General features: G+C 37.7%; 1 protein-coding gene across 1 annotated transcript; it reads right to left on the reverse strand.

Moving 5' to 3' along the window:
- Window positions 1-5,050: 5,050 nt before the first annotated feature.
- Window positions 5,051-9,742, reverse strand: LOC107697735 (growth/differentiation factor 6-A-like). Its single transcript, XM_016498567.1, has 2 exons — window positions 9,299-9,742; window positions 5,051-6,355 (listed from the first exon to the last, which is right to left on the reverse strand). The coding sequence occupies exons 1-2, from the start codon at window positions 9,606-9,608 to the stop codon at window positions 5,388-5,390; spliced, it is 1,278 nt and encodes a 425-aa protein (XP_016354053.1). The 5' UTR covers window positions 9,609-9,742; the 3' UTR covers window positions 5,051-5,387.
- Between the last annotated feature and the right edge of the window lie 2,573 nt (window positions 9,743-12,315).

Consider the following 12,315-nt stretch of genomic DNA (forward strand, 5'->3'; position numbering starts at 1 on the left):
ATGACACAAACTGTGAGTGTAGGAAAAGCAAACAGTGCATCCCATCCCACAAGCCTGTTCTCACGGGAGTATTGCAAATGTTTTTCAGGTTGTGTAACTTACAGAGAGCCAGAATTGTCCCCCACGGTGGCCCATCATTGCTATTGATTCGGTTTAAGGGAATTAGATCAGTTTAAATGCAGTATTTACATTAACATCAGAGTGTAATAGTGGAATCATATGCGCAGAAATGTATGAAAATCTTAATGGGAAAAACACACTAAAAGACAAGCCGGCCAACGCTGAGTTTGATGAAATGACCTACCTTTGCATTCAGCTATATTAAAGTGCTGATAACCATGTGCATGAAACCAGAACGCTTCAGTTACTACTTTACCAGTCTTTAGTATTTTGTGGGCACTAGTTTCATAATTAAGCTTGATGTAATGCTGCATATTGCATATCGTACATTCAGAAGGGATGCATGAAACAGGTGTGAAAAATCTGGCAAGCTGATTCGCAGTTCTGGAAAAGCTTTGTAAAATAGTAAATGCCCAAATCTTTTGGAAAGAACATGGATTTCATTATACAGCATTCTAGTTTAAGTGCAAACTAAAATGTATCCTATTAGAAAACTGTTATGAATGCATGTGATCCTACAGTTTCCCCCATTGTATTTATAATTTACCTGTTTGATATATGCAGTTATGACGTAAACTCGCAATGGAAATTTCACTACTTGTTGAAATTATAGATTTTTAAACTTAAGTATTACTTTGTTTTAAAATATTTCAATAAAATATGTAGAAATGGATAAATGACCAATATATTACAGAAACGTGGTCACTTGTTAGCTTACCAATAATCTTTTTTGAATTTAGAATATTTATTGTGTCATATATATGTGTGTGTGTGTGTGCGTGTGTGTGTGTAGTATTTTTTTATTATTATTATCTTTAAAATAGCATTAATACCCACTTTCAAATGTTAAGTTTTCATTTCTAAATTAAAGATTCAGGCCAGTAGTACTACAGAATCAGACTGTATTTGTCCCAAATGCCAAGAAAACATTTGGATGACAGCCTCATCATTTCCTCCATCTCAAAATGTCTATCAACTTTTTGACCTGAATGAGAATTTATATGACCAAAGTGGCTCTCAGGAAAAGACATCTGGACAGATGTCAAAGTCTGGACACTACAGTGCTGTTTTTGGTCTCAATTGTGACTGCGACGTGATTCAATAAAAAAGAAACAAGCGTGTTTAAAAAGATCCTTCCTCTCTTAAAGAAAAACTGTATCCCCTCTTGTCATATACTCCAGGCAGTTGTTCAAATATTTGGGGGTCAGCGTTTATTTAAAACCATCTGAGAAATGGACTTGGTTAGTGGCCACCTATTTTCTGTCCCTAATAATTGTTTGATATAGTGTATTATTGCAGTATCCGTAGACTCAGCAAAGGAAATTTTAGCGACCTTGATTCAGATTAGTTATGCTATCCATCAAAAACAGATTAACAGACGGCATTTGAATAAGTTATCTCTGTTACTCCTTTTTAAATATTGGAGGTATTGTAATAAAAGTGACTGTTGATCCATCTCCTATGGTTGCTCTAACATCATAACCTTCTCTGGACATGTGCTCAATGGCAGGGCACAAAGTCATTAATTTTGTTTTAAAAAACCTCCACGGCGACCCTCCGCTCACATTAGTGTTTCCTGGAGTTCGGCACACAATGCTGCACAGCTCCCCTACCAGCGCTGGACAATATCATATCCCCCTCTTCACACGGTGTTGTATGGAATTTAGAATCACCTGGAAACTTCCTGAATACTTGCTGGCAAAAAAATGAGACAAAATACAAACCCAATAATGATTCCGGAACCGTGGGTGAGTCAGACAGTCACCGAGGGTTCACTTTCATGTGGATGTCTGGGAAAGAAGATTTGCTGCAGGAGTGTTTTTTTCTTTCCATCAATACACTTTTTTTTTTTTTTTTTTTTTTTTTTTTTTTAATAAAATCATCTGTACAACAAATGGCAGTAAAGAAGAGTGAAAAGATGCTAAGTGTGTTTACATTTTGTTTTTAAATTTCAATTTGTTTTTTATATATTTATTTCATACATATACCAATAAACAATATATCCAAAAAAAGAAAAGAAAAGAAAGCAATATATTGCAGATAATTTACATTTGAATTATGTACACTTCCTTATCTAACAGTATACATACTCTCACATACACAGTGCATTTACAATAAAAAGTCAATAACAAAAAAAAGACATTCTCCCATTTTTTGTAGTATGAAATGATCATTTTCGTAGCCAGATAAATACACTAAATGCATTAAATTAAGAAAAGCGCTTTGGCATGTGTACAATAATTTACACTTATATTTTAACCCTTTGTGCTAATAAAACAAATCAGTCACGGCTTTATGGTTCCCTCCATATTTTTTTAAGCAACATATATTTTACCAGCTTAGGTACAGTAAAGTAAAACAGATGTCGGTGAAGGTGAGTTAACATTGCTTAGCACTGATCAGCATGTATATTCCAGGGGTGCCAAACCCCTTAACTGAACCATGACAATCCTGCAGGATTTGCATTCATTTCTCTGAGAGCACTTGGCATAGTAAATTGAAACTCCTTCTCTACTAAATGTCTCCTGAGGCTTTTCACTTTAGTCAAATAGCGAGGCACAACTGAGGTAACCCATGCAGCGCTTAAGCTGATAACCTCCAGACCTCCGAACAACAGACAAGGCAACGGCACTCTTTGTGCCTCTTTATCTCCTTGAACCAAAGATGGCGTCCCCTAATGTTATTCTTTTCCAGCTAGGTGTGGTATCATGATCGTGTCAATACTGAAATAAAGGCTGCTTATAAAAAGAATCAGATTGTTTGGAGAAACTGCCTTGAGAGGAATTAGATTAAGGAGCAAGCACATACGATTGGAATTGTTTACAATGAGAGGAGATAAAGACCTCGAGAGAGGGATATTGCTTGAACTATCCTTGTCTGGCCAAATGAAATTAATTTGTTTGAAATAGATGTTGAAGATCTCATTTTTGCTTTATCTTTCCAAACAGTCCGGTTCAGTCCTGCAGAACAAGATTTTGCCTCAGAACAAAAACAGCTATGCACAATCTGAATGGGAACTCGAGAAATACTGTGAGAGATGCAACTGTTTTCAACATAATTTTAAATGGTAAATTGAATTTACTTCTGCAAAAGTACTTACAAACAATCAAAACAACAAGCTTATAAACTAACGGTCACAACAGTAATGTACCGTAAAACCACACAGGAAGTTTTCTTCAGATTTCGTGCCATTATATTGTTCTGAACTGCACAGATGCAGATTCTGTGGTCTGTTGATTTAGGAATGTAACTTTCATACTGCCACCGTGGACAATTTGGGTGATTATCATTCCCATACAATGAGACTAACATTGATTGAGGGGAATTACCATGGAGAAATGTCAAAAAAAGAAAAACAATTGCTGTTATGAATTAAAAATCTGCTTTGTATTTCTTCATAGAGGAAACAGTTGATGTTATATAAACAGTAAGCAGGCAAATATTTCTGCTCTGACACTGAGATTAATGAACGCTAGAAGCTTATTTTCATTTTGTTCTTGTGGCTTGATGTCATTCAGAAGAAGTTCTATCTAAAACTTTCATATAAACTAACATGAATTTAAGGAGATAATTCACCCAAACTTTCTTTCTTCTGTGGAATATAAAAAAATATTTTGAGAAATGTTTTTTGTCCATACAATGGAAGTCTATGGAGAGTTTGAACATTCTACAAAACATCTTCTTTTATGTTCAACAGAGAAAAAAAAATCATACAAGTTTGGAATGACATGAGGGTAAATAAATGATGAACCCTTTAAAGCATTTAAATTGGGCATAAATTAGGTTCCTTTTTGTTTTTGTTATATTATGGGACAAGGCACCTTTTTACCTTGTGGCTGTCATTCATAAATAAACGATTTAAATTAAACATTTGAGGAAACAGTGGATTTGTATGATAACCCATAGTAAGACATGACATTAAAGGATAAATGTAATCTAATCTAATTACCAGCTCAAGTAAACAAACTCTCTCAGTAAATGCAGGTGAACACTGAAGTCTTCAAACAGCTAAATCTGGTGTCAGAATAAAACAAAACAATCATTTTGATTTTGGCTCCACAATGCCTTTCACAAAATAAGGTCTTAGGTCGCTCAATGCAATGAAGTCATTTATCTTGCACATATTGCACACATCATGTACTATAATGCAGCTCTATCGTCTGTCCGAAGCCAAATGTGTCATCAACATAAAACGCCTGGGTTCTCATTCTCATTAAATAGCTTAATTTTAGTTTTTAGCATTAACTATGTTATTTTAAGAATATAAAATGATGTGCTTAACAATGTTATGGTTTATTACATTGGCCTGTTGGTTTTAGAAGCATCTGAAGCTCCAAAAAGGAAAACCATATACCCTACTGTTGACTACTACTGACTAATCACTCCAAAGCTGCAGAAAAATGATATCATGACAAATGCTGATTGGCTGATGAAGCCACACATGCACAGTCCCCAATCCTTTACTAGTGACTATCCTGAGCTATGACAAAAGACTGGGTAAAAATGTCAATTTTACATGTTTAAGAAAGCCCTGTGCACTGGTAAAACACCTAAATAAAATACAGCTATTTTGAATGGTCGTCAGTTGATAAAGATGTTTTTGCAACCACATGGTGTAGTTACGACATCTACCAGCAGGGGCTAATGAGGCCATGCTAACCAGTTAAACTTGGACCCCTTAGATTTAGAATGGATTCAAACTTTCACTCAGTCAATGCCATATTTAATTAAGGCCACCAGACTCCACGGAGAAACATTTTCAGAGGCACTATCGAAATTCTTCTGAGCTATTTCATCTTGAATATAAGCTGACTGTCATGCAAAGCACCTTTAACTGTTATACATGTTATAGTTGCGTGCTACCGCTGACAGATTCTCAGACTCTGACAGAGTCTTAACGGGGCCAACATTTCTACCGCTGCTGCAAGGATACTTCAACACTCTATCATTGAGTTTATATTAACAGTATGTAAAATACTTTCTGGAAAGCCTATGTTTTCTCTCATTTTCCGTTGAGGAGTTGTTTATTTGGTGTTGTAAGGGAATTTGGAGCTGTTCGGCACACATATCCTTCGCTCACTTCTAAAACACAACTCAATGTCTTGTCGCCGTCTGAACATACACACATGCTCGTTGTCACACATTTACACACGGTCCATCTCACCAGCTCTGACTCCTTCATCTTGCCCACATATGAGGCCTCTGCGTATGAGGCAGCGGCAGCATTCGGATAGTGTCCAGGGGTAGTTCACCCCTCACTCACATTGCTACCTGCACCCACAACTCTCCACCACCATGTCCTCATACTGTTTATAAACCACATTATTCCCAGAGTCAATGTACAGGATGCTGATGGGACTGAGTTTAGAAGGAACACAACAACTGGGAGGGGTGGACTCCGGGTCCATGGAGTTCATGAGAGTCTGGATGATGGCGTGGTTGGTCGGTTCCAGGTGTGAGCGCAAGGGGAAGTCACACAAACCCTCACAGTGATAAGCTTCGTAATCAAGCGGCGCAATAATCCAGTCGTCCCAACCCAGTTCTTTGAAGTTCACGTGAAGCGGCTTCCGGCTGCAACGTGTTCTCCGTCTGCCACCACCCTTTCCTCCGCCGGCGCCTCCTGTTGCGGGTCCTACACCAGAACGGCCTGCTAGTGCAGTCCGCCTCCTCCGCCAATGTCTCGGATGACCTTTAATACCATGCTCGGGTGCAGGATTAGGAAATTTACGACTTTTCATGGCCTTTATCTTCTCACGGATCTCCCTAAAGAGGTTCTCCTTCCTCCGAGCTCGAGTAAAAGCCACCAGTAAGGCCCTTTCGTGGGTCTGCTGATCCTCATGGCTCAGACCCAGCATGCCGGGATGCACCACCTCGTTATTTGAATCAGAAATGGCGGATATGCTGAAGCACAACGGCCTGCTGCCTTCTGCGGCCCTGTTCAACTTGAGGTGGGTCTTCACGCTTGTGCCAACGTCAAACACGTCCCATTTGGCTGAAGAGGTATCTAGAAGATCAATGGTCTTGGAAGTGAGGAGCCGAGGTTGGTTAGAGGATCCCGGGAGGGAGCAGGTGTGAAGGAGTAGTCGATACAAATTCCCACCAGTGGAGAGTAAACTTAACACATCAGGCGGTGGCCTCCTCAGAACCCGCAGCTCCACCTCCATCAGTTCGTCCAGTCGTGAGAGACCAGACAGGTCGAATGTGTACTGCTGGTGGAACTTTAGAGAAGGATCATCTGAAGGTATAAGAAAAAGGATTGATTAGCATTGAAATAAGAAATAGAAGAAGGAATTTTAAGAGTTAATGCAGCAAGAGGCAGACATGAATGCGTTTCCTCACCTTACTATAAACGGTCTTACATATGGCTTTTGAGAAAATGGCATACGCAAATTGTCAGTCCTTCTACTCAATGAGAATAACATTCAAGGGCCTGAATGATTTCTCCAAACACGAGGTGCAGCATGCTCACGGAGACCAGGTGGAGAGCATTTGGCTGACCTGTCAGACTGTGTCGGCCTTTGGCAGCATCTGCTAATTACACTGATTGAGTGAGAAGAAGGTTTGGCAGGACATTGGAAATGCTCAGCCTTCCTCCTTCCACTATATGTCCTCAGGAGGATGTAGTAAATTTGAAAGGTGGGTGGCTTAAGGGTGTAATTAAATGTTAGGTAACATTTCAAGCTGAGGTGGACCTCAGTTTTCTGTGGCCACCATGAACTGGAAGTGGTCTTTCATTATTCGCACAGCTAACTTGAAATCACTGCAGGGAACAAAATCTCTGACTGCAAGATGTTGTCCTTTCCTTTTTGTCTGGAGAAAGAAATTGGCTAAAAGAACACATCCAATACTCAGTCTCATCCGTGACTGAAAGGATGCAGAACCAACCTTTGCTAAGAGAGACCAGACTTTACGCTCAGAGTAAAACAAGCTTCAATGTTGACATCTTGACATCCAGTTCAAGAAATGGAACCCAGAGTACTATGCAACCTGATATAGAGACCACAGTTTCATGGGGTAAACATGAAGAGGATTCTTCCAATATGAGCTGGCTGCACAAAAACCCAAGGCCAGATTGGGACATATCATATTGATGTTATATTACGAGAGAACCTTGAGAATAATGGTAATTGTAAACTGTTTCGAGCCACCAGATTTTTGGGGTTTGGCCACAAATGCTGTACCTGTCCTATGGTGCTACATCCAAGGAGCATCCAAAAGAGGTGTTTTGAAAGAAAAGCACTATATATTTCTCTCCTTTCTGAGACAAAGGAATGCTATAAAAATGAAAGGTGAACAGAGGGGAGGGGTGTAGAGTAAAGCATCCTCCTCAAAGCTAATATCCGCTTGCCAGACTAAACAATGACATAACCTAGAAAATGAGCCGAGGCAGGCAGGGACTCAAGTTCCTTGGGCCTACATCTAGTGTCTGTATTTGCTGTTTATTGGCTTCAGACAATGCACAGTCATAATTTGGTCACCAAACTATGTTATGGATTTAGTTTAGTTTTTTTTTTTTTTTTACATTGACATTTTGCATTGGCATCATTTATGATGGGGACAGGTGGGACAATCTTTACACAAAGCCATGCTGCACTCCCAAGCCAGATTTGAACCAGAAACAACTCATATTCAAACCAAACACATTACCATTGAACCAACAACAAAATTCTGGACCCATAAGCGTCAGATGTATATGTGAAGGTATATAATTAAATATTTAAACATGTCACAGTTCATTTTAGCACTTGAACTGGTCAGAATGATTGCTACCTCATATACCTATGCATAGTCTAAGATTAATGTCAGAAAAAATGCTATTGAAATTGTTGATTTAAATTGTTTTTTTTTTTTTTTACATTACTCATTTAATATATTAAGATTGTAATGTCATATCTACCACTGTGCCCCGTTTTGTGCGTGTGTGCCAATGGTTTTATATTTACTTTATAAGAACTAATAGAGTTCGAATAAAATTTCATGACTCTTCACTATTCGCAAAATATGGGAAAATATGAGTGAAATATAATGCTTGGAATGCATATAATGCTAATTATTACCCTTAATACTCTTGAACAGATGTGGCATTGTGCACTTTTTATTATTCAAAGGCTGTGCCCTCAAATGTAATAACTGGCCTGTCAATATATGAATGTCACTTCAATCTATCGAACACAGAAGAACCTTTTTGAATACTAAAAAAAAAGAAAAGAAAAAGTTTTTCACGCATATCTCCATATATTTGGTCGGGAGGAAAGCTGACATACTGCATTTCACAAATCCTGTATTTTACGTGACAATCTTTATTTGAACATAAGTTTTAAATTAAAATGTTTCTCTATCTTTTATCAGCAACACCTGGAGGGGAGAACGCGTGCTCCGTTTTAGATACTTTAGCTCAAGGTGCTGCTGAAGTTTATTTGTCACAGATGTTGGAAATTTGAGACATTTGACTTCATATTTCTTTTTGGGAATTTTATGTATTTCGAAAATATTATTGAGATGTAGATGATCCTGAACGAAATTAAACTCGAGCTGTACATATGGGATCGCGAATTTACATTATAACAATCCATCACTGAGGCAGAGTATTTAATAAATTATGTCTCTTTACTAGTTGAACGGCCAAAGGACAGGCTATACGCATAATTCTAATTCACGCAAAACTACACATTTCTCCAATTTATGCACAGACCAAAATTAAGATATTTTTATTGCCATCTTTTTTTCTGGAGTCATAATGATGTGCCATCAATAATAATAATGATAATAAGGGTTCGTAATTATAATGATTAATATTAGTAACAATATTGTTATCGGCAACAAATAATATTATTCGATAATAATAATATCCAGAGCATCAGAAAATTTCTATATATCATGGGTGAAATATACTCTACTGTCCTCATGTATAAACTTAAAGTCTTACTATCAGTCACACCGAGATCAATCATCTTACAGTGTCAGCTGTCATATTACAAGCATGATTTATTACTGCAGCGTATACCTTATGCCATTAATTACAATTGATGATTTTATGTGCCAAGTATAATATATCAAAATAAACATTTCAGGCCCAATCTGAAGGAATGAAATCCAGACCGATGGCCTCAAGCAGATCATCTTACAACCCATCTATCTATCTGTCTGTCTGTCTCACCGGTGGATCAATCTCACTCACCTTGTCCCAGGTCAATGAAGCTGGTCACTGTATTGGCATATCTCCTGGAGCGCGTCTGGCTGCCGTTGCTTCCCCGTCGATCCAGTTCCGATAGAGTCCTGTACAGAGAGATCATGTAAGACGGAACATGAACAGATGTGGAGTCGTTCCGAGAGCTCGCGCTGGCTTCTGCAGGACCGCGCGCATCCAGATGTGAGTGGAGCCCGTTATCAGAGGGGTACTGCACCGATCCCAGCACCACTGCCTCAAGAACATTCCCAAAGCAAAAAGAAAACCATAGGAAGGGAGCGGCAGTCTTCTTGGGAGTCATTTTCAGTGGTCTCTGGCCGAAAATGGCAAAGTTGGATGGACTTGATGACTTTGGAAACTCCCCTTTGCTCTTTAGATAGTGTTAATATCTTGAATGTGAGTAACACTGAATGCCTGTTGCTCTGTATTCAGATAGCGCCCCCCTTTGGAAAGATATTTGGAAGCGGTAACGTGTGTTTTAAGTCAGGATTCTAGGAGTGGGCTGATATTATTGGCAATTTTGTCATTAAAAAAATATATATATGCTAAACAGACTGAGCTTAAAGTAAAGAATGAAAAGAATTATTCTACTTTGCTATGAATTTTCTTAGTACACTTGTATTGTTTTTTATATAGCATTGACATTTTTCTTCAAAATAAGCATAATAATTTAAAATAAGCGTATTGGAAGTCAATATTTTGATTCGGAAAGGTTGCTTTTCATGCTGTAACATCTTTTGCGCAATTGACCCCGTTTAATGCGCGCACACTGCCATCTACCGTTGACAACACTTAACTAATACACGTGCAAAATTTATGCAAGTTAAATTACAGTACAAAACCGCTAATAGTAAAATCCGTTTTCACTGCAGGAATAGTAGTCCATGCTTTTAAGTACTGCCTTTCTTATAGGCTACGTATGCTAAGGAGGAACAGAGTTGTCACACTTCTTACTCGGGTTAATATTTCTCAGTGTAGTTTTCTTTTTGAAAGTCCATTTCTGTATATATCAAATCACTGTTGTGGCCAAAAATACAACATACGAAAATATGACTATAAAGCCACTAAAGGCATTCACTGTGTTATATGATATTCCCTCTGCTGTGCAAGCCATTAGTGAATGCATTCATGCAGATTAATAGCATGGATTTAGATCTGATTCTTTCTTCGTGCTGTCCATTTTTCTACTAATTTACACCTTGTCAGCTACCAAAAAATAAAGACTATCATATACATAATCAGTCAAGCATATGCTTCTTTTCACTTGCCACTTGCTGGAATCAAAGAAGGAGCATTACAATCCATTACTTTTTCATTACAGCTAACATCTGCTCAATTTAAGCTGAAAATGTCCAGCTGAAAATATGGTACCATGGAGATTTAACTTTGGATCACAATGTTGAGGTAAAGCACATTTCCAATGGTACTACCTGAACACCTAATTTATATAAATTCAACATGTCAACATGCAGCTGATTGTGTGTTGATTTGCTGCCTGGATTAACCAACACTTTGCTATAATGTATATGGGTAACATGTTTAACTCTGGAGTTTTTGCCAGGAAGCTCAATTCTTCTGCTTCCTCTCCTGACCTCATTAGTTAATAACTAATGTTCAGTAAATTAAACACATTCTAGTAGCCAAAGAAACATTTATTAAGCTCACAGCATGAGCTTGGACTGAAAGGTTATCTTGGTGACAAAATTTTATTTTTACCCCTCATAATAATTGACTAGTATGTTGACTACAGTATATTTCCACTCCAGCATTTCAGTAACTTGTGATCAGTTGCCCTGCATTAGACACCAATTACAGATCTTTTGTCATTGCTGTCAAATAGCTGCAAAGATTTTGTAAATGTATATATAAGAAGAAATGGACATACGTAAAAAGTGTTATCATAAAGTTCAAAACATAACTAAATTAATGTCTTAATGATTATATATTTTGAAAGATTATGGCCTTTTGTTTCCACAAATGAGTATCATGATCATCATTCCCTTGAAACTAAATAAACTTCCACCAACTCACTACGAAGTATGTCATATCTCAATTTTGTGTTTTATCTATGAATCAGCTCATACCATTTGCCATGGACATTCATGGACATAATTTGCCTTAGTTAAGTTTGCTGTTGTATCCTAGATGTAGATGAGTTTGTTTCTTCATCTGATTTGGGGAAATTTAGCATTACATCACTTATTCACAAATGGATCCTCTGCAGTGAATGGGTGCCGTCAGAATGAGAGTTCAAATGGCTGATAAAAACATCACAATAATCCACAAGTAATCCACACAACACCAGTCCACTTCTTTTGAAGTGTTTGTAACCACATGCAAACACACGCACGTTGGGTTTCAATGTTTTATGGGGACATTGCATAGATGTAATGATTTGTATACGGTACAAACTTCCCCTCACAAAAAAACTTCTGCATTTTCAGATTTTCAAAAAATTTATGTAGTATGATTTATAAGCGGTTTCCCTGGGGACCAAAAACAAAAATGTCCCCACAAGGACTGGTATTGTAATTCTTGCTAACAAATGTGGGTGTTACCCTTAAAAGAAATACATTTAAATTCATTAAAATTAAATGTAGGCTAAATTGTTACTTTAATTTATTATTCTTTTTAAGGCAAATAACACCTGGTAGCCCAATTGTGGTATTTGAGTGGAAACTGTGGTTATCGTGGTAATTTTTGTACCGATAACATACGAGTACAACATTTAAAATTCCCTTTGTAAATTTGCAAATAAGAATATGCACCGTTACCTGTTTTATAAGATCGTTCTGAAAACACACCCTGCGTCCCAATGTGCATACTATCCACCCTATCTGCCCTAAATAGTATTGAAAATTAATACCACATAGAATTTAGGATGGATAGTATGCACATTGGGACGCAAGCTAAGACTTTCTCTGCTTTTCTTGCAAGTTTTTATTAGCAGACACATCCTGCACATTAACTTCCTCAATCAAAATAAAAGATCAGCTGAGGGTCACGTG

The sequence above is a fragment of the Sinocyclocheilus anshuiensis genome, unplaced genomic scaffold, assembly GCF_001515605.1.
Source record: "Sinocyclocheilus anshuiensis isolate Anshui unplaced genomic scaffold, SAMN03320099.WGS_v1.1 scaffold446, whole genome shotgun sequence".
NCBI lineage: Eukaryota > Metazoa > Chordata > Actinopteri > Cypriniformes > Cyprinidae > Sinocyclocheilus > Sinocyclocheilus anshuiensis.

Excerpts from the sequence above, each read along its gene's own strand:
- LOC107697735 (XM_016498567.1), bottom strand. The coding sequence starts at position 9,608 with ATGACTCCCAAGAAGACTGCCGCTCCCTTCCTATGGTTTTCTTTTTGC. Across the intron at positions 6,356-9,298 it reads CTTCATTGACCTGGGACAAG|ATGATCCTTCTCTAAAGTTC; the intron begins GTGAGTGAGATT and ends TTATACCTTCAG.